Source organism: Melanotaenia boesemani, chromosome 8 (genome assembly GCF_017639745.1).
Source record: "Melanotaenia boesemani isolate fMelBoe1 chromosome 8, fMelBoe1.pri, whole genome shotgun sequence".
Lineage (NCBI taxonomy): Eukaryota > Metazoa > Chordata > Actinopteri > Atheriniformes > Melanotaeniidae > Melanotaenia > Melanotaenia boesemani.
In genome coordinates this window covers 10,825,342-10,852,197 of record NC_055689.1, presented here as the reverse complement: position 1 = coordinate 10,852,197, position 26,856 = coordinate 10,825,342, and the positions used below count along the sequence as shown (strand labels likewise).

The window sequence follows — 26,856 nt, the reverse complement described above, 5'->3', positions numbered from 1 at the left end:
AACCTTCTGTCTGAAGCAGGACAGTCTTGAAAGAAAATATTAGTCCCTACTGTCAGTTTTGTTGACATCCCTTTGTTGCAAAATATTCAACTTTTTCCTATCAACTATATATATAATAAATAAAATAAAAAGATAAATCCATTCTGACCTCTGATCCATTAAAACCACATCCTAACCTCAAAACAAAGTCAAACAACACAAGTAAGAGACATAATGAAGTCATATCTGAATCATGCAATCTGAAGCATTAAAGGCGCAGTGTGTACCTAAATAAAAGTCAGTTACAAAAAATACATATTATTAAAACTGCTTTTGTACTGGTATCTATTTGCTTTACAGATTGTTTTATGTTTTCCATCTCTTAGAATGAGCCATTAATATCTAGTTTGCTGTGAGTCCATAACAGCCATTTTATTATGTTATTCTGAGGTCTGGCTGTGTTCCAGCTGCCTTCAAACATGCTGTTGCGTAGCCTCTCATCAAAAAGAGAAATCTTGACACTTCTAACTTTCGAATTACAGACCAATCTCTAAACTTCCTTTCTTGTCAGAGGTTTTAGAGAGGTCAGCTGCAGTCATACCTTGATCTTAATTGTATTTCTGAAAAATTTCAGTCTGGTTTTAAATGGTTTCAAAGGACAGAAACAATACTGCTGAGAGTTTTTAATGACCTGCTCATGTCGCTGACAGTGGTAGCTCTGCTGCTCTGCTTCTTTTAGACCTTACATCAGCCTTTGATATGGTTGATTATCAAATCCTATCCTGTTGTAACACGTGTTGGTGTTAGAGGTGCAGCTCTGAAGTGGTTTCAGTGGTCTGTCTTGTGGAAGTTTATTTGTGGTTTGGGAAAAACTCCCTTTCTTTAAACAAAGACAAGACTGAAGTCATTGTTTTTGGTCAGTCTCACTTATTGGCTGGTCATGTCAGTATAGTTGGCCTGTTATCTCACTTTGTGATAAACCTTGGTGTGATCTTTGATTCTAATTTTAAATTTGATAAACAAACTAGCTCTCTGGTCAAATCTAGCTTCTTTCTTTTATGGCTCTTGAGCAGGGTAAAATAACTCTCTATTTTTGGAATTGATCAGTTGCTGCTCCGTCATTTATAAATTGTTCAAAACTCGGCCGCTCGTGTTCTTACAGGGAGAAAACGATGTGAATATATCACTCTGGTGCTGGCTTCACTTCACTGGCTTCCTGTACAGTACAGGATCTCTTAAAGGATCTACTTTATTACTTGTTTTTAAAAGTCTTAATAGCACAGCACCTTCTTATTTATCAGAGTATTTAATCGTTCACAGTCCTGTCAGAGCACTAAGATCAACAAACCAGCTGCTCTTAAAAGGTTAAAAGGCAGAGCTGATAGAGCTTTTTCTGTTGCTGCTCCCAAACTCTGGAACAGTCTGCCTTTTAATTTTAAAGTATTGAGCAGTTTAAATCATTATTAAAAACACACATTTTCTCACTGGCTTTTCCTCCAGCTTGAACATTTTAATTGCGTTTTTATTGTATTCATGTTTATATGTGTTTTGTGTCATTTTAATGTAATTTTATATTATTTTATTCTTGTATTTTGTATTATGAGATATATTTGATTTATTTTATTTTATTTTAATGATGGCCTGGGTATTTTACCTGCTTTGCTTTGTACAGCACTTTGGTCAGCTGAGGTTGCTTTTAAATGTGCTTTATAAATAAATTAGACTTGGTTTTGACTTGATTTCTATCCTCATCTTTACTACTGAAAGTCAGTAATTCTTACACATGATATTCTAATGTCTGTAGAAGCCTGTTTGCATCCAATTTTCAGCAATAAATATTAAGCACATGTAGAGCTGGACCTCTGCACAGTGTTATCAACAGATCCTGCATCTGACTACCTGTTTTAGCTTTACATAGGGGCAGTTCTGAAAATCTGTTCTGTTTTTCCTGTTGCTTGTTTTTGTTGGCATTAGACATGAGAAAGAGCTAATTTGTGCTTGTGGCGAATGTAAACATCGCAAAACCAAGTTTCAATGATTATGGATCGATGCCAGAAACATTTTTAAGCAATGCTTTTGTGCTGATGAGCCCTGCTGTTTTGTCTTGTTTGTCATGGAATCTGATGTTGTTGGTCAGTGTTGGCTTGAATTAACTTTCAGCCAACCAGCATTCGACCGGTGTGTAGCATCAGTTCTACTGGATATGCATTGTTAGCATTTTTTTGGAGGACTCTAAACAGATAGATATGTTCGTAAGACTTAAAATTGGCCCCAATAAAGTTCTGAGAATTAGAGGAAACACAACAGCTACTAGCTTTATGATCCACTTAGTCACACAAAAATGATGTGAAACATCAGCATATTGGTAACTAGTGCTGGTGTTACACCAAAATCTGTGACCACAAGAGAGTGATAGTGTACATTTCTGTGCATCTTAGAAGAGGAACAAAGTCTTGAAAACGCTTGTATTTAGGCCTGAGTTCATTGTAACGCTTCTGATAGCTATCAAAAATGGTGACCTCTGTGTTCTTGGCTATGTGAGGGTCACATATTATGTTAGAAGAGTCCAGATTATAAAATTGGTGACATAGGTCACAATTTTTCACAGCTATGATGAGAATGTGTGACTTTACTGTACCTGCATTATAATGAACTCAGACTTAAATACAAGTTTTTTTCAAGACTTCGCTCATCTTCTAAGACGCACATGCAGAGAAATCCACACTGTAGCCCCCTGTGGTCACAGATTCTGATGGGTCACAGATTTAGGTGTAACACCTGTTGAAGGTAATGTGGAACCTCAACTGTGGCACCCCAAATAACAAAATATGTAAAAAATGCACACTTTGTTGTTTTTTGCCTGAAATTCCAGCAACAACTAAGGAGTCAGTGTTTGGCCCTTCATCAGGCTAAAAGTGCATTTAAAATAGCAAACTAAATATCTCTAAATGCTCTCACAGTTCAATCATATGAACAGCTAATTATTTAAAGTAAAGCATATTATTGTCATATTATATGAGCATTTTGAATTTGATGACAGCAACACCTCAACAAAAGCTGGGACAAGGCCAAGTTTACCACCTTGCAGCATCTCATCTGTAAAGTCTGTAAACATCTGGGAACTGAGGAGAGCAGATGCTGGACATTTGGGAAAGGAATTTTGTCTCATTCCAGGTTGATATAGGATTCTAGCGGCTCAACTATCCTATAAATTTATCATATGTTGGGTTTTGTGAAGCATTAAATGTTTTCATTTGAAAGGTCTGGACTTCAGGCAGGATAGTCCAGAACCTGGACTCCTTCGCTACAGAGCCACACTGTTATAATAGATGCAGGATGCAGTTTGCCCTATCTTTGTTTAATAGACACAAGTCCAAATATTAAATGTCAGTGACTTGACTGACTAATCTTATTAAATGTAATGCCAGCAGCACGTTGAAGTTAGGATAGGCGCATGTCTATTCTGTGACTGACTGGAAGCCAGTGTAAAGATTTCAAAACTGGTGTGATGTGTTTAGATCTCTTAGTCCTGGTTAAAACTCTAGCAGCAGATGTTTAATGCTCTTTTTAGGAAGTCCTGTTAAAAGACCATTACAGTAATCCAGCTTGCTGGAGATGAATGCATGGATGAGTTTCTCCTGGTCTTTCTGGTAGACTAAACTTTTAATTCTGTTGATGTTCCTGAGTTGGTAAAAAGCTGTCTTAGTGACAGCTTTGATGTGGCTGCTGAAAGTCAGGTCTGAGTCTATCAACACTATCTAAACTGTGAGAAATGATGAAGTCATTAACTAACTTGTTGGACAGAGATCTTATATTAAGTACATGAAGTTTACACTGGTCTCTGTTGTATTCTGAGTTATACAAGGTACAGTTAACAGATTTGATTGATTCACCCCACAAGTTGACCGTGTTCGATTCCTTATTTTACTAACACAGGAATCCTACTGGGTCCAGGCTTGCTCTCAGAACAGCTGTCAGTAGTAGCAAAACTACAGCAAGGACCCTGAACGCATCATGGCCTGTTATCTTTGTTGTGAATTCTGCTGCTGCTCCGTGAACCTCCTGCACATCCTACCATGCCCTGCTCTGCCAGGACAGATTATCTAAGAGGAGGGGAAAAAGGGGGAGCCCTGTATTTTTTGGTAGATGGTGGGTCCAGACCGAGATAGAGACATCCTTTGAAGACCTTGGGTGATGTGAAGAAGAGGGTCTGGTGAGGGGGGAGAGCTGGGAGTTCATCGCCTCTCTGCTGTGTCCTTCGCTCTTATCTGTACACTCATGTTTGGGTTTTCCACCCCAACAGCATGACGCAAGTGTGCACCAAGTAACCTACATCTAGTTAGATTTGAATGCACACCATCAGGTCTGAGTCATTCCTTACAGTTTCAAAAGTTATTGAAGTTATCAATGAACTTTATCCCATGGGCGATACATGCATTTGATAACCATGTGTTCAGGCCAAGAAGTCTACTGAAAAGTTCAATTCCTTTACCCGCTGTAGGAATGGGTCCTGAAATGTGAATGTGATGACACAGTCTCTCCAACAGCAGAGAAAAATCTTTCTTCAGGATCTTGGGGCTTAAAGAGACCAGCCAGACTGGAAGGGTATGTTTGATACGTAGCACAAAGGTTTGAGGCAGATCACATGGGATGCAGCACAGCAGCCCATGTTATGGCCTATGGTTTTGTGCACAGAAGAATGCTGTACGTCAATTCTTCACATCTTCACTTACTCTTTGGTTTCAAATTCACACAGTATGTGTGCTTCTCTGACTTTCTTTCCATCCTGAGCTGTCTTATATTGATCATATATGGCACATAATGGGGAATGAAGAATTAGACAACAAGATGCCACAAACTGCTGAGCAGCTAAAATCTTCCAGATTTTTCTGCAAAACTGCAAAAGCTATTATTAAATGACCATAAAATGTCATTAAATAGAAGAGTGGTGTAAACTTTTGTAAACAATTGTAAACATGCCTCCATGTCTCCCAACATTTTCTTGAAAAAGTGCATTGCTGCCATCACTTTTTACTTATTTAATAAATATAACAAATTTGCTCTGTGAAAACAGCTCAAATGATTTATCTGGATTTGTGTCTGATATCTAAAGGTTTAAAAAACTGGAAAAAATTACAGATTTGAGGTTTTATTAAATTTTTGAAACTCTGGACCACATGTTGGTTCTTAACTGAATGTTACAGAACCATCAAAGTTACTGGAATGCCTCATCTACTGACTCTTCATGCCTCAAATAACATTACATTCGACAGGAGTTCCAGTTGCTTCTACTTCACTCAGTAGGTGTTCAGTCAAGGGATCACCACTGAAAACACACATTACCACATTTTAAGAATCCCACAATTTGTGGTGAAAGAAAAATAATTTCACTTATGGTATTAAAAGAAGAAAAGTCAGAGGACTTCCTCATTTGGTTTTCCTCGTCGTCTGTGGAGTCATGATTGCATGACATTTCACCACAAAGCACCTATCTAATGTCAAGATATTTTAGTCTAAACCAAAGTGGTTAACTGGCTTTTTTTTTTTATCACTGAAGCCACTTGTTAGTGTGGTGTGGATAAAGTCAGTATGAAATACTACTAACCTAAATATGAACAGTACTGAGAGTTGACAATATAAAGTAGGATAGGGGCTGAATAGATCCCTAACTTTGCCAGTTCACATGCTGAAGTGTCCTAACCCCTTGTTGTACCCCAAATACACTTTGGATAAAGACATCTTCTAAATGAATGATGGTTGACATAGGGGGGTGGGAATCCAGCTATTTGGGTCCGAACTGGAAATGTGTCTTCAAACAACAGTAAGGCTGGCAAAAGAACATTAAAAACCCAGCAAAAAAAATAGTTCACTTTCAGGTTACATTTAATTTTTCGAAAAGGTTCCTGATGGGTCTTGAAAAGAATAGCATTCATTTGTCAGCTTTGTATTTTATTTCTTTATTTAATTAAATTCTCCAAATGTGATTCGTTCTTCAGCACTGTGGACAGCAGCGTTGGTTGTTTGTAGCGTGCTGTGAGCATATAAAGCATAGAAAGTGTTCATACAAAAAACACTTTATATGCTTTCTTTTGTGGTTGTAAAAGAACTTTCTGTCCCTGTTTCTGATTAAACAAGCTGCATACAGTTATAGTAACCATATTTTTGACTGCGCTATGTGCACTATTTTAGTGCGCACTATGCGCATGCACATGATGTGGAAAGTCACAGTGCATGCTGGACAAAGGCTCCTCTAAAAGCCCCGGTATAATTCAAGCCTTGGGCACAAACAATTTAGTTTATTCTCTAGAATAAATTAGTTTTATAATTTTGTCAAGGATTGAGGTGATGTAATACATGGTAATATTCAGTTTCTGACCAAAAATACAGTTCATTTACAGTTGCAAATTAAAACAAATATTATTCCATTATATAATTTTTTAAAGTTTTATGTTAGAATTTTGTCATGGATATTTGTAATTTGAAAAATTGAGACAATTTAGCAATCTTGATGCTTCTGGCCTAATGTTGGCATGATAAATGGCATAGACAACATTTGCAGCTGCTGCAGAGCGAGGCTGTGAGAGGAAACAAGAAGGTGACTTGGGATCGCTGAGGATCTTAGTATAATAGATGGGATCAGGTCTTGGCTATCACACTGTACATGGGAAACCAAACAGCCTGCAGCAGGCCAAGGGAAATGTATTAAAGCGTTTGGATGAAAAGAACCCTTTGTGGTATATTAAACTTACAAAAGACATGCGCCCAGTAACTTCCACAATACATAATCAAATAAAAGTGTCAATAATGTAAAAAATGACTGATATAAAAAGTGATTTTCTCTGCAGTTGTGCAGTAGGCTACAGTTAGACACAGTGCCATTATGCTGAGTAGTGACCGTGTGCATATTTTTAGTTTGTGCTGTTAGTATTGACACATATCTTAAATAATAACCCAGTTCCTCTAACCATTCTTGTTAGGAGAATCAAAAAGGCACAGCAAACCTACTGCTCAAACAGCTATATGTATTTTAAGTGAAAATTAAAGAGCAAAGACATAACAGCTCTTTCTGTATGTCCATCTGCTACAGAAATTCAATCCTATGTCTAAATGCAGCTAATTAGCTTTTATTAGCATGAATAATGAGACAAGCAGAAACTGTTAGCTGTCGTTGTTGTTGTTGAAAACTGTTGTTTTCTCCAGTGCCTATAAATTGCCATTGTATTTGTTTATCTATGTAAAATATAAAAAGAGTAGTTGCGGTTCAGCTTTTTAGAGTTGAAAAAAAAGCATATTTCTTAGGCCAACAGGTGATTTGTTAGCTAGTAGTGACAATAGCTAGTTAGCATAAAGGTTTAAAATCTTCTTAGCTCTACAGCTAGCCAAAAATAGTTTACTAACCCTTCTAGTCCGACTTGGTTTGTTTTTTTGCTTGTTTCTTATAACACAATAGAGTAATCAACCGGTTTCTGGTTGAAGCTTGTTGAGATAACAGATAGATAATTTTTAATTTAACACAGTTTTTACCAACACTATTACTATAGCAAGCATTTTTTTTTACAGCAAACAGCAGCTGAAACGATGACTACAGCTAAATGAATTATAACCTTAGATGAACACAGAAGTTACTGTTTTCATATTTATTTTGTTAGGCATGTCGACTCCTATGATTTGATAGGAGTGGCATATAACGCAATGAGATTTGTGCTCTTGCTCTGATTCATATGACTCATAATAATATGCACTCTGTGACATCAAAAGATGTGTGTGAATGCATTGATGTGATGAAATGTGTCCATTTGTCACTTACAGTGTTAGTTTAAAGTTCTTGTGCAAGAGCTGATTCACATGCTGTTTCAGTTGCCCTGGAGACGCACATAAACAGACAAAACCCACAGGAGCTCTGCTAGTGAACAAGTCATTTACCTGCTGCACTGTCTCTTTGCTCTAAGCTCGTTGTTCTTACAATAAAAAAATCCCAAATAAATCAGCATATTAATGAATTATTGTATCAAATAACATTAGTTTGCAAGATTCTCCAATGTATTTTCCTGTACTTTTCTAAGAAACAGACCTGAACATATCTATTTCTAATATATTTATCTTTTGAAGTTGACATAGATCCGGGGGGGGGGGTGCTTTTGGGGCTCGCTGTCCACTGGTCCGGCCTGGGGTGTCCCCCACGGGGCATGGTGGGTGGGTTATGTGTGACTGCGTGATGGTGAGTGCTTGTGGGTACAGCACAGGGGAGGGTGTGAGTGTGAGGTTATATGGGGTGCAGATTGGAGTAGGTGGGGAGTGGGGGGTGGGGGGAGGGGGTCGAAGGCGCCCTGGTTCCCAGGGTGTGCGGCTGGAACATCGGGGTGTGTGCTGGCCTACGCGGGGTGGTTGTCTGGGGGGCCCTGGTCCTCCTAGGCATGGTGCGGGCCCTCTGCCGTTTGGGAGGTGGGGCAGCTGCTGCTGAGGGCCCGGGTCTCTGGGCTGCTCTGGTCTGCCTTTGACCTCCGTAGAGGCGTGGTCGCATTTGCACGATCTCACTCACCACTCTTCATCACTGATCACTCCTTATTCCTCATGCTCATGCCTCATGCATAGATTCCGTGATTCAAAGTAAATAAATAAATAAATGAATCAGATTATCAAGAGGAGCCTTACCCATAGGCCTCCCCTTGGCAGAGCAAATTTGTTCAGCATGATACAGCAACCAGATTATCATGGTGGATACTGGACAGGACAAGTTAAAAACAAACAAACAAAAAAAATTGACATAGAAGATGTAGAAGATTCAGAAGATGGATAATATAAAGCTATAAAGCAAGTGAAGGTATATGATTAGTAAATAAACTTGACATTGTTTGTTTAGAGCATTATGATTATCTTGTGTTGCAAGTTTCATTTGAGCAATTTTCAACTTTAATCAGCATTAAAGCAGTACAGCTCTGTGGGACAGTTATACATACACCCACCCACACACACACACACACACACATACATATAAAAGAGCTATCTTGTGAAGCTTAATGCTGCTATCAGACAGGCAACAAGCACAGACCCATAATTATGATTCTCATGGTGAAATCATCGTGAAATCAAGGCCAACCGTCCTTATACAGTATGTGATGTATGCTGTGCATCATCTATTATCAGACATCTTTCTAACATGACTGATGTTGATTTAGAATGACACATTAAACCTTAAAATTTCATATTTAGTAGTTTTTACATCACTTCCTTGCATCTGTCTTGCACATACTTTGCTGGTAGAAGATAAAATGGGATGATGCAACAGTAGTGAAGAGGACATGTTAGCATAATAAAAAAACAACTACTGCTTGATTTATTTTGTCTCTGTTTTGGCTGTTATCTTCTAATTTTACTAACTGCTATTCTGGAGAGTGGGAAGAAATTAAATTTGGTTTGTAGGTATATTACACACAGAAATAGTTGGATTGTGTGACTTATTGTTGTGTGCTTCATCCTATGATCCCACTGAGCAGCCCTGCACTTTTCATGTATAAATATATGACATTGTTGTCTTTAACTTGTGTTTCTGTTTTATTCTTTCTTTTTGAGTATCCTTGGCCAATAGTTCTTGTGCCTGTTGACCCCTTTTTTACTGTCTTCTTAACCCTCAACTGGTTGAGGCAGATAGTTGCTCATCCTGGGTGTGGCTTTGCTATCAGTTTCTTCCTTTTCAAAAGAAGTTTTCTTCTTAATTGTTGCCTAAGAACATAGTATGCAGGATGGTTGACTAAATAGCTGCAATCAATTGGTTTCTTTTGCTAGGCTGCTTTTTATGAACCAGCATTTAATTAACAGAGTTACAATAAACTGGACTAATTTAGTTTTTAGTCAGTATAATTTGATTGTGCTGGAACTGGTATTAGATTGAACTGGTCTGATACCTTTACATGACTTTTGTAAATTAGCATTAGGCTATGCTGAATGGATGTTATAGGTAGCAAATTTAGCGAACTAGTTTGACAAAAAAATTGGGACAAAAGGCAAAGACTGTTATTATTTGTTTATTTGTTTATAAAATGATAATAAAACAAATACACTATCAGTATCCACAACAGTAAAGACTTTAATGGATGAGCTATGTGAATTTTAAAGAGAGGGGTTAATTTGTAATTTTGTTCAAGAAATTTGACAAGAAAGACTAGTAACTATTTTTTTGTGTTTTGTGTTTGATTGAAAATTTAAAGCACTGAAATTGTCCAAAACAATAAAGACTATCATGGCTGGGCTGCATGAATTTCAAGGAGAGGTGCCCATTTGCATTTTAACTTTGTTTGCTTAGGTGGCTGTTCACACAAACACATATAGTGCTTCTTATCATACAATATCAGTCAAAAGTTTAAACACACTTTGAAAGTGTGTCCAAACTTTTGACTGGTAATGCAGTGAATTTTTTCTGCAATCCCGTGAACGATGTTTGGATAGTGGGGACAAATTTCATGGTTCAGTATAGTACTTTAAGGATACTCTAACACTTGGAATGGATGGAGATTGACTCAAACATATTTTCACCTGAAAACAACCACTCCTCCAGCTGAGCTATGGCCACACAGTCATTGGAACTCATACAATATCAGCCTCTGGGCATCCTCAATGTCTATATAATGCATCTTAAAGCTTGTAAACTGACTGACTAGATGACTGTTGTCATCCCAGAAGCCATGCAATCATTACAGTTAAAAGCATGGACAAATCTAATCTTTCTACTGTATTTCTTTGAAATTTTAGGTGATCTAATAAAACACTTTTCTTGTGTAAGCCTCAACAGGTTTTTGACTCATGGTATATTTGATACTCCACTTTCTTCTACTTTGTCCCTGTATCTGTGGAAAGTATGTCATGCCATTTTCTTCAACATCTCAGGCTGTTTCACCTCTAATTCACTTGACTACACACCCCAACATAGACGGCACTTCACAGCAAGTGTGATGATGTAATCTTCACAGGGGTGAAAGGGGCCGTGTGTTTGATCATGTATGTCAAGTCCTAACAGAGAACCTTACATGCCATTATTTATGACATCAGACAAAACTTGTTTCTACATTTAAAAAAAACAAAACAGACAAAAAAAAAAAAAAAAAAAAAAAAAAAAAACCGCACTGATCCTAAGGCAAAAAATGGAAATGTAAGGTAACTTTTAAATCTATAAAAACTAAAGATTGATCCAAAATATTTGCTAAAATTGTTTAAGTGTTAACAATTAATTCACTATTTTCATTATGTGAGCTGAAAAAAGTCTAGCTCTTAAATAGAAACCCTATATTTAAACATTCATAAAAACTGAGTAACTTTAAACAACGTTACAGTTTTAAAACTTGTACAGTTCTCCTTTTTTATGGTTGGGGATGAAATGTGGTGTCCCACATCAAAAACTGTGATAAAGTCACCAGTTGTTCTGGTTAAAGTTATATTCAAGTCGAGAGAAGCTTTTAACCCTATCCCTGGATAAGCGAGAGAAACAAGTTAAATATCGTTCATTCTACCAGGAAAAACACTCTGCTGCCCTCTGCCGGTCAAAACCCAGCAGGACAATGTTTTAAAACAATTGAGAGAGAGAAAGAGACAGAGAGAGAGAGAGCTACGTCATCACTGTGCGTCAACAATACACCGCTGCTGCCCCTGTCCACAGATCTCACATGTGAGTTAAATGCTCTGTTACCTTCCTCATGTTAAATGTTTATACGTTAATGGTTTCAACAAAACATCTACTCAGATAAAAAAGACGTATTCTTTATAAACTTGGTCTATTTAGTTGGACAAAAATATCGAGGTGATTCATGTAGTTTCGGTGCAGCCAGCTAGCGTCGCGTGACAGTCCTGGGTCTTTTTATAATGTCGCTTTAAAAGAACAAAAATGTGTCATAGAAAGCCATATAAACCTTGTACAGCATGACTTGTGGAATCAAAATAAATATTAATTGCTAATGATAAAATTTGCTTATTCTTCTCTCACCTAATATTTATTCCTTAAACTGACTGAAGCTTCAGTCTGTCCTGAATGTTCCGCCATGTCGTTTGTGCAGATCGAAAACAATCAGTGTTACCTTTTTACCGGCGTATAAACACGTATATTATGTATTTCTGTTCCAGGGTAAGTACTTCATCTCATGACAACCCAATATGTTGGCTATGTTCAGTTTTATGAGCTGTACGGTTTGATGTGTCTGTACAGGCTTTTGTAATAATTTAATATCAATTAACCAGAAAATCAAACTAGCATTTTCTCTTTCAGATCAAAGTCCAAGACATGCTGGCAAAAGTAGAGGGTAAGAGGCCGCAGAAAGGGGGAGGAAAGAAGAGGAAGCACCTCAGGGAAGATGAAGGGGGAGAGAAAAAGAAGAAGAGGGGGGTTAAGGATGGACCAAAAGCTCAGAGGGATGGTGACAAGAAACATCTGGATGCTCTGAGTGTGGGCTATTTCCGCAGAGTGGGAGAGAGGCTAAGTGAAGGCTTTGAAGATAACGAGGAGAGAGGTGAGGATTACTTTACTGAAGTGATGATTAATTGCTGAAGCTGAAAATAAATAATGTTGGTAGTGTGTGCTGGAAGGTCACTTTTTATTTTCCGTACCAGTGCACATTATAACAGAGCAAACACTGCATGAAGATGCACAACTTATTCCTCTTCAGGACCCTGGGGGAGCTGTCCACTAGTTCCTTCCACTCATCGTTAAATAATAATAACAGTTAATTAAGATTAGGAATTGGTCAGTTTTGTTTTTCCTGAAGTTCGGGACCTGTTCTGTTGTATTCTTGGTATTAAGTGACAAACTATTGTCAGAACATTGCAATGTCCAATTATTGTTAAATGATAGAGTTGGAAGAGTGGATAGGAGAGCAGTCATAAGTGTAAAGATAGTACAAGGGTGGACTCAGCACACATCCTTGGGGCTAGTCAGGTCGGGAGCCAAGCTTAACCATCTGTGGGCAATTTTTGAGAAAGTCTGCGATCCAGGAGCAGAGTTGGGTGTGGAGGCCCAGGCGGAGTAGTTTGTTTATCAGCATGCAGTAGTCAACAAAGCACCCAGCTCTAACATCCCCTGTGCTTCAAGTCCTGTGCTGCCAAGTGGAGAGCATTTGAAATCGACTCCTCTGTATCTTTTTTTTTCTCTGTATGTAAACTGATGTAGATCAAGGTTAGTGTGGAGGCGGTCCATGGTTTGTCTCCGTCTGTCAAGGCACTTATTAACAGGGGGTGTGGGAGCAATGGATCAGTAGTTATTCAGGCACTTCACCATCACCTTTTTTGGGGCAGGAATGACTGACTTAATGCTGGTTGGGACGACACCCTTTGCTAAGGACATGTTAATCAATTCATCAGTTGCTTTACGGGGTAGCTTCCCTCTAAAAAAAAAAAAAAGCTTTGAAAGTACAGGGTTAAGATGGAGACATAATTTTGAATGTGTTTGAGCAAATAAAAATCAGATCTTCAGGTATGGGTCAGTTCTTTTACACACCTGACCGAATACCTAATGAAGATGCTTAATTAAATAAACTAATTAGATTAATTTGTTTTCTCACCAACCACTATCTGACCCACTTTTCCAGATGGTATAAAGCTTGGTTGCAGACACAGAGGCCTCATTTTCCGTTTCTGTCTTATTGTTTTCACACGTTCAGATGTGTTGATGCAAGTTACAAGATACATAAACCATCTATAAGTGATAATCTGAACGTAGATGTCAGTATTTGCGAGTAAAAAAACCTCTAAATTTTTATACATTTAAGGCTCTCTGGGGTCCATGTGAGCCAATAAACTGAACTTTATTCTATCAAACATTTGAATGTCCCTCAGAAGCTGATTCTGAATAACTTCCACATGCAGCCAGCCGTGGCCAGCTCCAACACCTCTTCTTTCACCAACAGTAATGCCTCGGTTGTAACAGCAGCAGTGCTCCTGAGCGCAGCACATAAATCAGCTGCTGGATCCCCCTCTAGCCATGATATGGCTTGTTTTAGCCAACCAGACTTCAGCTTCATTTATGGTGGTTTTGTATGCTGTCACATGTGATGGAGAAAACAATAAAATTGGAGGGAATGAAAATGCCATGTTTGAAAAATTACCTAAATGTGAAGAGTTGATGACTAATTTTCTGCTGTTTGACCAAACTGTTATACCTACTTCTTATTGCTGAACTTAACCAGAATATTACATTGATCAAGTGTTCTTGCACATGAATTTATCATTATTGTCTGTAGCATTTTACTTAAAATAGGTGGGTTTTACTGCATTTGTGACTCCAGCTGCACTACAGCCACTGTCATTGCTGTTGATTCTCTCAATATCATTTCTAGAGATGTTTGTGGAGAACGTCCTAACAGAAGTTAAAGGTAAAGCGGCCCTGGTGGCGATGGACCGAACAGGAAGCATCACTCTGCAGCGGTTGCTCCCGCTGTCCAGCCTTGACCAGGTGGCGGAGGTGCTGGTTGAACTGGGTGGAGAGTCAGGCTCGGAATTTAAGGCGGTGTCATGTGACCGATGTGGTGGCCACGTAGTGGAGAGCGCGCTCAGACAGATGTCCAGGTGGATGGGTAAGATAACAGCTACGATTTATTATGGATGGTGGTTTGATTACATTCAAAGTATTCCCACTAATAACAGTTTTTCTCAGGTGTAGTTTAATAAAAATCACCTCTGGGTGTATGTGTGTGTGTGCGCGCGCGCATGTGTGTGTGATCTGTGAATTTGTGCTCTAGAGTCATCGCCGAGTGATCCAACATCTACCACAGAGGAAGAAGAGGAGGCGGGTGGTGGAGCTTTGGAGGTCCAGGTGTTGTCTCTAAGTCAGGTGGTGAGAGACAACAGCGCAGAGTTCATTAGACACGTTCACGGCTCACACGTGGTCCGCACACTTTTACATGTGCTGGGAGGATGTGTGGGACCTCCTCGCACCGAAGCCCGTCCAGGTAAACACACACACAGTTAGATTATAGTTTGTTTGTCTGACTTTCAGTTCAGTAAGGAGAAATCAGTCGTGGCTAAAGTGTTTGGTCAAACGGCATCAAAGCAACAGATTTTTCTGGTAACACCTGTACTACGTGTTGGTACAAATAAGGACAGAAGATAAACCAGTGTCCAGCCAAAATGTGGAAACATTAAGGATGATGTTAAAATTGGAAATGGTAGGATTTTTGCAAGGGGTCAAAAAACCCTAAACAACAGGAAGCAGCAGACACTTGCTCACAGAGAAAAATTGTTTCCATGTAAAGCCAATGCATTTTTCCAATTCATGCCAAAGATGATGATGATGACAATGATGTCCCCATGATGTCACACAATCTAAAAAAGCATCTGTTAGGCTTGTGTGTTAAGAACTGACACAGAGTGAAAGTTCTGAGGTAAAGTGCAGCGATTGGTCGGTAAAAATCGTCCCCATCAGGAACAATCACTATAACGACAAAAAAAAAAAAAAGGGATGGTCGTCAATATTGTTCAAATTAGGGGAATTCTCATGAAAGTGGATTTAAAGTGTAAACACCCTGTTGAAGTGTCAGATTGTTGTAATCTTTAAAAAAAGGAGACCCAAGAGAAATTCCAAATCTTATTCCACCTTTAATGTGACTCTGGTTCTGGTCTTTGGTTCATCGAGTGCGTACAAAGCTTGAAAAGGGATCACATTCAGGAGAATTCAGCTGAAGGGTAAAGATGTTTCTATAGTACTGGATATAATACAGAACACAGCTAAAAATATGGGACAACTTTGAAATGTTTAAGATCCAGACAGGTTTTCCTAAACTAATTAAAAGGCAGGACTAAAACTAGTCCAGGAGGCTAGCAAGAGGCTAACAGAAACACTGAAGGCAAATACTGTTTGTGTATTACACATGACAACAATCTGACGTGTTCTCCATGATTCTGGATAACAGGGTTACAAGATGGAAGGTTTTTCTTGCAATGAAAAATATCCTGGACCCACTAAATTTTGAGGTATGTTGACACTGAGTGTCACCAAAAGAACACCATACCTGAAGCATGGTAGTGAAAGCATCATGGTTTGGGGTTGTGTTTCTTTTAATAGAATTATGAACAGTTCCAAATAATTTCAATTTTGGATCAGAACCTTCATCAGTCTCCAAGAAAGCGGAAGATGAGGAGGAATTTCTCCTTTTAGCACAACAATGACCCCTAAGCATAACCCTAACCCGACATTTTAAAAACGGGTGTGTAACGTTTTTTTTATATACACTGTTCACCAGTGGTGGTGACAGCAATCACTGTAGGGATCACATTCATGGCAATATAACTATAAACCATCTAAACACAGCAGGTAAATCATTTTATGTGAGCCTATTGATGATGCAGGTTTCCTGGAAGGCCCCTCCATTGTTCAAGTGCACACATATGCATTTAAAGATGAATCCTTAGGATTTGTTTTTATAACTCACATTTTGAGTTCCATACCGCCAATCAGGGATGAGACATGTGTTCGTGACAGCTTGTTACTGGTTTTTGTTTTTATTTTTACAAAGTGCTGAAGCGTTTGACAGGTGTGTGATACTCAGAGAATAACTTGAAACGGCATGTTTGGCCTGTCTTGGTGCAGCAACTTGCCCGTTGATGAGCCCAACCTTATTTTTTCCTCTGGAAATATTTCTTTGACACTTTTCTTTGACTGGATGTGAGCAAGCTTCACAGCTGAGGTATTCCACATCCTCGAGGCTGGAAGTGCAGAGGTCCAAAACTTATGATTCCTTTACAAGTCAGTGAAGTCAATAAAACAAGACCAAGTCTCTGCCTGAAGCATGTCATATGCAAATTAAATTGCAGTGCAATTTGGTGCAGAGTATATATGCATGTGCAGCGCCACAGGACTGTTTGAAAATGGACTTTTTCTTTTTTTAACTTTGTACTCCAGTGTAGACATGAAACACATATTTTCACAGCACGATGTCTCGATTCAGGATGTTTGTCTCATTGTAGAGTGAATGTGTGTGTGAGGTTCATTGTTTTAATTGGTGATCTATTTCCCACAGTTCCAATGCATAAACAATCGTTCACGTCAACCAGTGAACCTCTTGGTGTTTTATAGGCTTCAGTCCCACTAAACTTTTTATAATCCAGTTAATTGACTTATGATTTCTGATTTGTTACAAGTGAAGTTCTGGTTTTGACAGCCCATGTGGATTAAAAAACCTCACATATTCCCTGTGATCTTCAACATGCCCTCTGGTAAGGAACTAAAGGTGAAGGAAATACTTTCCCTTTGATATCACCCTTGTAAGCTGCAATTTCTAAAATGTTCAACTAAAGCACACATAGAAAAGCATCAGATTACCTGCGACACGCTGCCTTCTGATGGTCTACTGTTGTCCTCTGACCATTGCAAGGATGTCATCAAACCAGTGACATGCAAAAGATTGCGCTGAGTGGCAGCTCCTGCTCGCTCTTCTTGTCTGTGCAGCCTTTGTTTCTCTGGAACAGATCATTAAAATCTACTTTGGGGCCTCGGTGCAGCTGGAGTGTGCAGCAAGTTCCCTGCATCACTGTTTACAGATGTTTATCTCTTTTTGGTTTGGATGCCCACATCATTATCATTGTAGTTAATGTTCATGCTGTGGACGGTCGCTCAGGGTTTAAAGTACCTTAATTGACTCTATGAGTAATGCTAGAAGTAGCTGTAGGAGATAAACAGAGCTGAAAAAGATACAGATTTTCATGTTTTTCAACCTCAGTTTCATAAATCTTTTGATCTGTTGGCCTTTCAGCACTGGTTCTTCAAGGCTGAGTCAGGGCCTCTGTACATGTTCATTATAAGTTTTGTATTCATGCCTCCATTTCTCTTTTGATATTTTTGCTTTTAACCAGGTGCAAAAGAGCGCAGCATTGCTCCTCAGCTGACAGACTTTGAGATCCCCACCTCATTTTGGTACGAATTGAAGACCCTCACAGAGACCTTGATGGAAAACATAAATCGTGAGTCATTTTCCTTCAGAATGCCACAGTTCATACCTGCATACGTTCAGTTTTACCCGAGTGTAAATTAGCTTTTTACATTAACAAAACCCAGAAAAATTCCAGTTTCCTCTGGTCAGCCACCTCAATAATAAAGGCAGGAACACAGCCCACTCAGAATCACGGTGGAAATGCAGAGATGGAAGTTGAAACTCATTCTGATAGGAGACGCTGCCAGACATTCATACCATCACAACATGTTTGGTTCTGCCAGGCCTTGCCGGCATCCTCCTCCGCCATCTGAGCCAACTTACCACCAGGTGGTGATCAGTTGACAACGCTGCCCCTCTTGAACAGCTTGAACATGGTGTTCATATTGGACAATCCATGACTAGCACAGAAATCAAATAACAAAATACCATTCAGGTTCAGATCAGGGGGACCATTCCTCCCAATCGTGCCCCTCTAGGTCTCACTGTCATTGCCCACATGAGCACTGACATCCCCCAGTGGAATGAGGGAGTGCCCGGAAGGAGTACTCTCCAACACCTCATTCAAGGACTTCAAAAAGCGTGGGTACTCTGAACTGCTGTTCATTGTGTAAGCACAAACAACAGTCAAGGCCCATCCCTCTACCCAAAGGCAGACAGAGGCCACCCTCTCATCCAGCAGGGTAAAACACAATGTGCAGGCTCCAAGCCAGAGGGCGATGAGTATTCCCACGCTTGCTCTGCGTCTATCACTGGGAGTAACTGCAAAATGTAAGAGGATCCAGCCCTTCTCTGGGGCACTGGTTCGAGACCCCAAGCCTCAAGCCATGCGTCGAGGTCAGTCCAACTATATCTAACTGGAACCGCTCAACGTCGTGCACCAGCTCAGGCTCCTTTCCCTCCAAAGAGGTGGCGTTCCATGTCCCTAGAGCTAGCTTCTGCCACACAGCTTACACTGTTGTTTTTATAGCAGAGCAAAATCAAATAATCAATAAATACCCTCAGGGCAAAAACACACACTGCAGAGGCACCGGAGTGGCTTTTAGAGCTGTCTGAGCAAAAGAAATGTTGTTTTGTCTGTTTCTATCTATTAATAAACAGCCCATGCCTATTTTGATTTAACCTATTGGCTTCAAACTGTAGAAATCTGTTAATCTGACAGTGAAGGAACTTGGCACAAGAGTTACTGCAACTAAATTTTGCAGGCATTATAAAGTGAATTTTATGGAAACGGTGGTGTATGAGCTGCTGTGTAACCTTGAAATATTTGCTTTGGCACAATATTTATTGCAAAAACAATGAATGTTGCAAGGAAAAGTCAAAGTTAATTTCTTCAAATTTTGGATTTCTCACTTCCTCTAGTGCTCTGCTATCCAGAAAGTTGCATGTACATGATGAAGACAGAACATTTAGCAGTTGAAGGTTAATGCATCATGCTTATTTAAAAGAAATACAGTTATAGGTGGGGCCAGTTTTTGCTAACTCCATATACTCACTCCTCCAGCATCATGGAGGCCTGATTTCAGACGCGCTCTAAAAGAAAATCCAGTGAAAAACATTCAACTGTCCAAGTCAACATTTCAGTACACCACTTCTCTCAGTCTCATGTTTTAAGCGACTACTCTACAGCACATTACATGTTTCCGTGAAAATTTCTCAGTTAACTTCTACTCTGACTTTAAAGTAGCAGTTTAAGTCATGTCAAATGTCAGAGTTTCTTTGGACAAAAAAAAGCCAAGAAATGGACATGAAAGTGGAGGTCTGGCAGGTGAATGCCTTAGGTGTTTTTACAGGTTATTTGCCACAGCTCATCTTTAGATTGTCAGGGAGTTTAAATAAACATTTCCTTTCTCTTTAGTAAGTGTTACAGATGCTGTTGCCAGCGCAGTGTTCCAGACCATGTTGACTGTGTGTCATAGAAAACGACCCAAACTCTGCAAACAACTCCTCAAACGCAGCATGGAGTACCTGACGAGCCGCAGTGCCGCTCCTGGAGTTAGGTTAGAGACAATGTTTTTTGCTCAGTTTTAATCCTGAAGTAGTTTATTAAAACTGGTGTGTTGGTTAACATTATTTTTACATGTCCAACAGTCCACTTCTGGTCTTTCTGAAGGACCAGGCCTCCAGTCATCTCATAGAGACGATTGTACAGCTGTCCCACAAAGCTCTTCTTCGTGACTTCTACAAAAACCACCTAAAGGGCCATCTGGTCGACTTAGCCCTCCATCCCATCGCTAACTTCCCCATACAAAGGCTAACTGCTGCCTCAGCCAAGTATAAAATGGTAGGTTACACCACTGATGGAGCAGGTGGAGAACATTTAATGACTGCTGGGATTTTCCTCCATAACGTCTTTAACGTTTGTCCAGTTCCTGAAGTTGTTTGATGAGCTGGTCCAGGGTGTAGAGGCCATCTTGGCTGCAGGTCACATGGGGGTGATCGTTCAGCTGGCAGAAAGTTGTGCAGAAAGTGGAGAGAAGCAGGATGAGATGATGCAGTGCCTTCTCCGTGTAAGTACCAAAAAGTTTTTGCTTTTATAACAAAGAAGTTGTAGTGGGTTTTGAATCAGTATCAGAACAGCTTTGTTTCCATTTACATGCATGGAATAAAGAAGGTACGTCCTTATTTAGCTTTAAGGTCCATTTATTTATTTATTTATTTATTTATTTATTTATTTATTTATTTATTTAACGCAGAAGATGGATATGCCGACGGACAGACAGTTTGTCTGCATCGTCTGCGGCGGTTACACGGGTAATTTGGTCTGTTTTTAGGGAGCTGAGCTATCCTTCGCTTGTTGGAGAAGATGGAGCAGTACCACTGGAAATCAGAGGGGCAGTGCTGAGCAGAATAGCTGACATGCGACAAGCAATAGAAACAAACCTGAGAAAAAAAAGAAAAATTTAGGAATAGAACAAAGAAGCAGAAGAATGAAGATGAGCACAACTATAGAAATGACAAAACTATAGGCGGTTGGAAGTAAGTTCATAACGATGCATTACCACTGCTAACCAATGTCTGAAACTGACATTGGTTCGCAGGAGTGAACTTGGAACTTTAATTTTGTGGGTCAAAAATGCCTCAAAACGCCCTCAACTTGACAACCCCCTCCCTCCAGATGCAAATAGACAGGTCCTTGCATTGGAGACATAGAAAACCGCGCTTATGAACGGATGTGAACTCTTTGTGAATTCTTTCACAGAGTTTTGGACTAAATATTCCTGCAATGGGATAGATTTGTGCTTTTGAGGGTGGTAAAAGTAACATCGGACTTTATTCTTTACCTGCTGAACCTCATCTGGCGACAGACAGCAGCTCAAATTGTGGCAGCGGCAACTTAGCTGCACTTCCTGCAGCTGCTACAACCTGCTGTGAGTCTCCACAGCTTTCCAAAGTTGCTGACTGGTCAGTGGAACAACTCTAATGGCTTAGACTGATATGGTTCAGGACCACCTTGTTCATGTGTAGCTGAGGAGATTCAGGCGGGAAAAAGTCTTCCACCTCAAATACCGTTCTGTGGCATTGGTGCTTTGTGAATCTCGCTTTCCATCTTGCTATCGACTGCTGAGCTGCTCTTTGTCAATCAATTATTTCTGCCTGTGTGTCCCACCCACTCTCCACTCCCCGATCACCCCACATCTTGCTCGCCAACCCTTGCAGTTTCAGGCCAATTTTTTTGAAAATTGGCAGTGGGTGGAGTTACACAGAAAGTAGAGGGTGTAGTTAGATTTGAACGTTTTACACATCAGGACATTTAACAAAAACTTAGTACACCTGTACTGGTTAAGTTGCAGACAGTTGATGCTAATTAAATGCATTAATGTATCATCAGTAAGTGTGAGCATGTCTGTAAACAAAAGTTTGCTAAGTTGCATCTGTACAAACCGCAAGACTTCTGGAACAATGGTCCTTTGGCCAGAAGAGACCAAAGTGGAAATGTTTGGTAATGATGCACAGCAACAGGTTTGTAGAAAACCATGTGCCAAAGCCCTGTTTCCACCAAACTCAGGCAAAAACTGGGAACGGTGCTGGAAATCTGATCCAAGCTGTCATACTTTTTTTGGGGCCCCTGGGTTCCCAGTCTTACTGATCCAACCTAAACGCACTGCAGTCCATTGATTGACTGAAAGAATCATCACTTCCCATGCGATTCTGCAATACCCATGAACTTCTCTGTATGCAACTAAAATACTCTTACAAGACCTTTTAAAGTACCAGCAATCACTTACTTAAAGTAATGAAGTTTTTTCACACACTTTTTCAGCATTTTGGCTTCATTTTTCTTTAATAAAATATGAGGAAGTCTAATGTGTGTAGTTGATCTTCCTAGGTTATACTTGGCTAGTTTAAAACGCTGGTAAAGACCAGGTGATTTCTTCAACGTTGAACTTGTGAGTAATTGAAGCCGTGTTATATTTGCTACCTTTAGGCTTTCCACTGTGCAGAGCCAGGCTCTCGACTTGCCACCTGCCTCCCTCTCTTCATGTCCCTGCTTACTTATGAGGTGTATTACCACTCTGACACAGCAGAGGGCGCCATAAGCAACAAGGTAAGCAGTCAAAGAAATCTATTAAATGTGGCAGTTGACACATTTAAACTTATTTATTCATGTGGATGCTTGTTCCTTGTTTTTAGGTACCTCTGACCTCCATCTGCTACCATGGATCCCGACTGGTCCAAGCACTTGCTAAGTTTAAGGAGCGCTCATTCCTCCTCAGCAGCCTGCGTGCTCTGAGCCCTGCAGACCTTCTCACTTTGGCTTTAGACCCTGCTGGCAGCCATGTCCTTCAGTCACTCATTACTACATCCAGTGACAAAGGCAGGGGCAAGATCCTCAAGAGACTGGAGGTACATGATATTTGTTATATTTGTATTTATACTTGTTAAAATGACAAAAAAGTAACTAACATAAAATAACTATGGTTCTTTTTGTCACACTGTTTGTCCTCCCAGGGCCTGTTCGTCCAAATGGCCTGCTCCAGGTTGGGAAGCCGGGTACTTGAAGCTGTGTGGAACAGCGCTTCAGTCAGTCAGAGGCAAAGCATTGCACAGGAACTTGGTAACGTTAACGGCTGACAATTGCTTCTTCACACCATTACAAGTTTTCACTGCCTCCCTTCTCTGCTCATGTCTCTCATTTCCATCTCTTTTCCTTCACCAGTTACAAGTGAAAGCCAGCTGAGGTCGGATCAGTTTGCTCGTCACGTGTGGGCCAAGTTTGCCCTCTACCACTTTGTACACAGAAGAGCCCACTGGCAGGAAATACAGACCGGAGAGTCCAAGAAGCGGAAGCTTTTCAGTGACATTCTTGAATGACAAGTTTATTATTTTATCATCTGTTTATATGCTTTTTTTTCCTTCAGTGTAATTGAGTTAAAAAAATTAAAATACTTCCAAATCTACCTAATCTTTCTTAGTAATTTTACTCAATTTGAAAAGCACACTACACACTACAGGAATGTCTATCCTCATTATTTGTCCACTAAGATGAGTAACACTCAGTGTGAAATGTGTGAACATAACCTATTATTTAACTGACATAATTAATATAAAGTGATGCTGAAAAACTTGAAATGTTTATAATCTGAAAAAATGGTTGAAGCTTTATGTACTTGAACTCCATGAATCTCAATCAGCCAAAAGGGAGACAATCCACAATTTAGTAGAGGCATACAACGTAGATATGGATTAAACATTTTGATAGGAGGAAAGGCCTTTGTTTGGCAGGTGCTTCTTGGAGAGTAGGAACTGGACCAAGAGGTCCCCATTCTAGACAGTGTCTTATGATTTATTTGTGGAAACAACAGGAAACGGCATCAAATTCACCTACAACAATTGAAGCCTGTAATGACATATTAGATAATGAATGAAGACTATTTTTCACAGATGTAATGGAACACAACTTTCAATGGTCTGCTACTAAAAATTATAATAATCAGAAACATAATAGAATAATAATGCATAGTTTCCATGATTTAAATTAAAAACTTTGTGTTGTGCTTATGAGTGGAGGCTTCTGTATTCAATTTCATATTTCACCCAAGAAATAATCTTCCTTAGTAACCCTACTGATTCTTCCACTTGTAGTATAGGTCATTTTTAGATGTATGATATTTTATAGTCTTGAACCTGCAGAGGTGTTTCAAGGATTTCAGTCATTTTAAGAGGTACAAAAATAATGGCACAGTCATCGCTGATGTCATGGTAAAAAAAATAAAATTATAAATTGTGTCCACGAACTAAGTATAACGTGCACACGAAATACTAATTCGTGACCGTGAAATACTAAATAATGATGTTATCATTCTTGGACAGCTGGGTAAATAAATTGAGCACATCTTTTCAAAGGTCTAAGATAGGAGCATTATAGGGGCTACAGCTAAATGATGGACAGGGACAGTATGATCGAGTTTTATTTTAGGCTGGGAATGAGCTACAAACGCATTCTGAAAAGCCTGGTTTTACAAGGAACCATCATTAATGAGAGACATTTAAACAGGCTATTGAGAACCAGGTTCCTTTACCGGCGAAGGTACGACTTGGGCACCGGGATAGATTTAATTGTTGACCAACTGCAAGGCCCTGGAAAGGATCACGGGTACCTGTGGATGTTTACAAAGTGTAAACGACATGGTATTTCTATCAGAAAAGAAGACATCAGGATCCTTCTCTCTCTCCTGGACCAAGTTGGTTCCCAAGTTCGCCCAGGCCAAACGTCTCAGAAGGAGGCAATATTTTGCTCAGGGACCTAACTTTGTGTGGCACCTAGACTCATATGACAAACTAAAGCCATATGGGATCTGCATTAATGGATGCATCAACGGATTCTCACACAACATCATTTGGCTGCGGGCCGCCTACACTAACAGTGACCCAAAAGTTATCGGGGGGTACTTTGTGGAAGAAATGGAGTGCTCTGGGGGCTTTCACAAGCTTGTACGAACTGACATGGGCACTGAGAACGTAGTGGTCAGAGACCTTCAGAGTTATTTACAGAGAAATGACGTGGATGAAAAAACAGGTCAAACCAGTTAGCCAGCTTCATATTGATAGTTACAAAACAATGTTACTCAAACTCCTTTAAAGTGTAAACAACTTCTGCAAAAGACTAATTTATTTTTAAACACATTTGAAACATCAGAAAAGACACATCCTTGTTTCTACTGGGGTTGCTACAAACTGCACATATGTTACATACTGTAACATAAAACATGCTTAATCAGTTGGATTTTGGTATTTGAGGTGGAGCTGTACTTATGCCAGTGTACTTGCAGTAGACAGCACTCTCCCAGTCTTCCCACCAGGTGAAGGACTGAAAATGTTTCTAATACAGTGTCCATGTACCCTGGTGTATTTCTTTTGAGGTTGAACTTTTTTTTAGTTTCAGAGAGTGCTGAATGCTACTACAGGTTTTACACTGACTAAACATACATAAAATCAGACCTATCCCTTTAAGGTTACCATTTGATTGGGAAAGAACAAAGCAACCACTTTAAAAGCAGATTAAATAAAATGTTGCACAATGGGCTACATAGTTAAGATAAAATTACCTTCCTAAAATAATGGCCTAAGTAATTTTTTTTTACAAAAATTATTTCTTTGCATAAACCATCTTATTGTGAAGCTGGCAACCTCTGATAATGTCACCAACATCCTCAGATGAACAGTTCATAATATGATCTGTTCATGTTTTCCTTCCACGCATGTTCGTTGATTTGGTCAGAGAACAACAAAGTCAAGATTTTTATTTTTACATTTAATTGGAAATGTTACAGAATTCTGGGTTCTGAGACTATCTCACCCTCTCTGGTTACAGAGGAAGGAGTTCTGCTACTGAAATCAGAACCCGCTTCTTTCCCTGAACCCAGTAATTATACCTTGCCTAAACTAAACAGTGACTGGACGCTATAACTAACTAATCAACTGTTGCAAGGCAGATTTTTTCTGCATCTTCTGTTTTTAACCTTATCTGTCTGCTTTGGCTCCATCTGAGGTGCCGGTTTCCTGTTTCTGCAAAAACAGAAGTACGGCCAAAAACATCCACATGTCGCAGGCCAGACATATCCCCTAATACCAGTTTGAGTCTTTAAATGTCAGCTTTTCCTTTTCTTCACTTAGAAACAGAAAGCAACGCATGTTAATCCAAGATTACACAATGTTCTTGTTAAGGTCATACACAAGTTATACATTCAAAGTCAAATTAAAATAATATCTAACACTGTCCAAATGCGGGATAATATAATTAGAACAGAATAAAGCCTGGTACACACATGATGATATTTGGGCTGTTTTTGTCCTGATTTTGCCTCTTCCGCAAGAGTACCCAACTGCAGTTAAGATTGCTGACAACAGCGCCGCCATATCTCAACTCTATTCCGGAAGTCACGTGACCTCGCCACCGGAAATTGTTCTTCTTTGGCAAAAACAGCTTTGGCCCGTTGCTAGGATACGATCAATGTGTCTGCCGTATTGGTCATGGCAAGAGAGCAGTGGGCGTTGTTCCATTAAAACGAGATTATATGTTTATTAATTTTGCAGCTGACTGGGTTTGTTTGTTGTTTACTTTGTCATTTTCAAATTTATGGTGGAAAAAATTAAACAACTGCTATGTAATTGTTCAATAATAATCACAGACAGATGTTCAGCAGTATTTTAGTTTTATGAATAAATGTTAAAACGGGAGGAAAGGGGGAGGAGAAGCTGCCGTATTTAAAGATTCATTCCAGTGTAAAGAGATTTCATTTGCTGATTTTACTTCTTTTGAATATCTTAGCTTTATTTTAAGGGGCATTCCTAAAATCCTATTTCTAATCATCTACAGACGTCCAGGACACAGTAAATTTTATTGATGAATTTTCTGAATTATTGTCGGTTATCGCTACTGATTTTAACCATTTCATCTTAAGTGGGGATTTTAACATTCACATAGATAACATGACGGATGGTAATGTCAAAGAATTTTCTTCCATATTGGACA

At 39.4% G+C, this 26,856-nt stretch overlaps 1 protein-coding gene and 1 long non-coding RNA gene across 2 annotated transcripts; one reads left to right on the top strand and one right to left on the bottom strand.

The window, feature by feature from the left end:
- Positions 1-1,239: 1,239 nt before the first annotated feature.
- On the bottom strand, positions 1,240-26,127 carry LOC121644845. Its single transcript, XR_006011322.1, has 3 exons — positions 25,844-26,127; positions 10,567-10,575; positions 1,240-1,249 (listed from the first exon to the last, which is right to left on the bottom strand). It is a non-coding gene; the product is annotated as an uncharacterized LOC121644845 (long non-coding RNA).
- Positions 11,615-23,281, top strand: LOC121644844 (nucleolar protein 9). Its single transcript, XM_041993080.1, has 12 exons — positions 11,615-11,635; positions 12,230-12,470; positions 14,292-14,528; positions 14,694-14,903; positions 17,803-17,910; positions 19,738-19,879; positions 19,971-20,163; positions 20,249-20,389; positions 22,309-22,428; positions 22,515-22,727; positions 22,833-22,938; positions 23,041-23,281. Exons 2-12 carry the CDS (start codon positions 12,245-12,247, stop codon positions 23,193-23,195), a joined length of 1,851 nt encoding a protein of 616 aa, XP_041849014.1. The 5' UTR covers positions 11,615-11,635; positions 12,230-12,244; the 3' UTR covers positions 23,196-23,281.
- Positions 26,128-26,856: the final 729 nt, after the last annotated feature.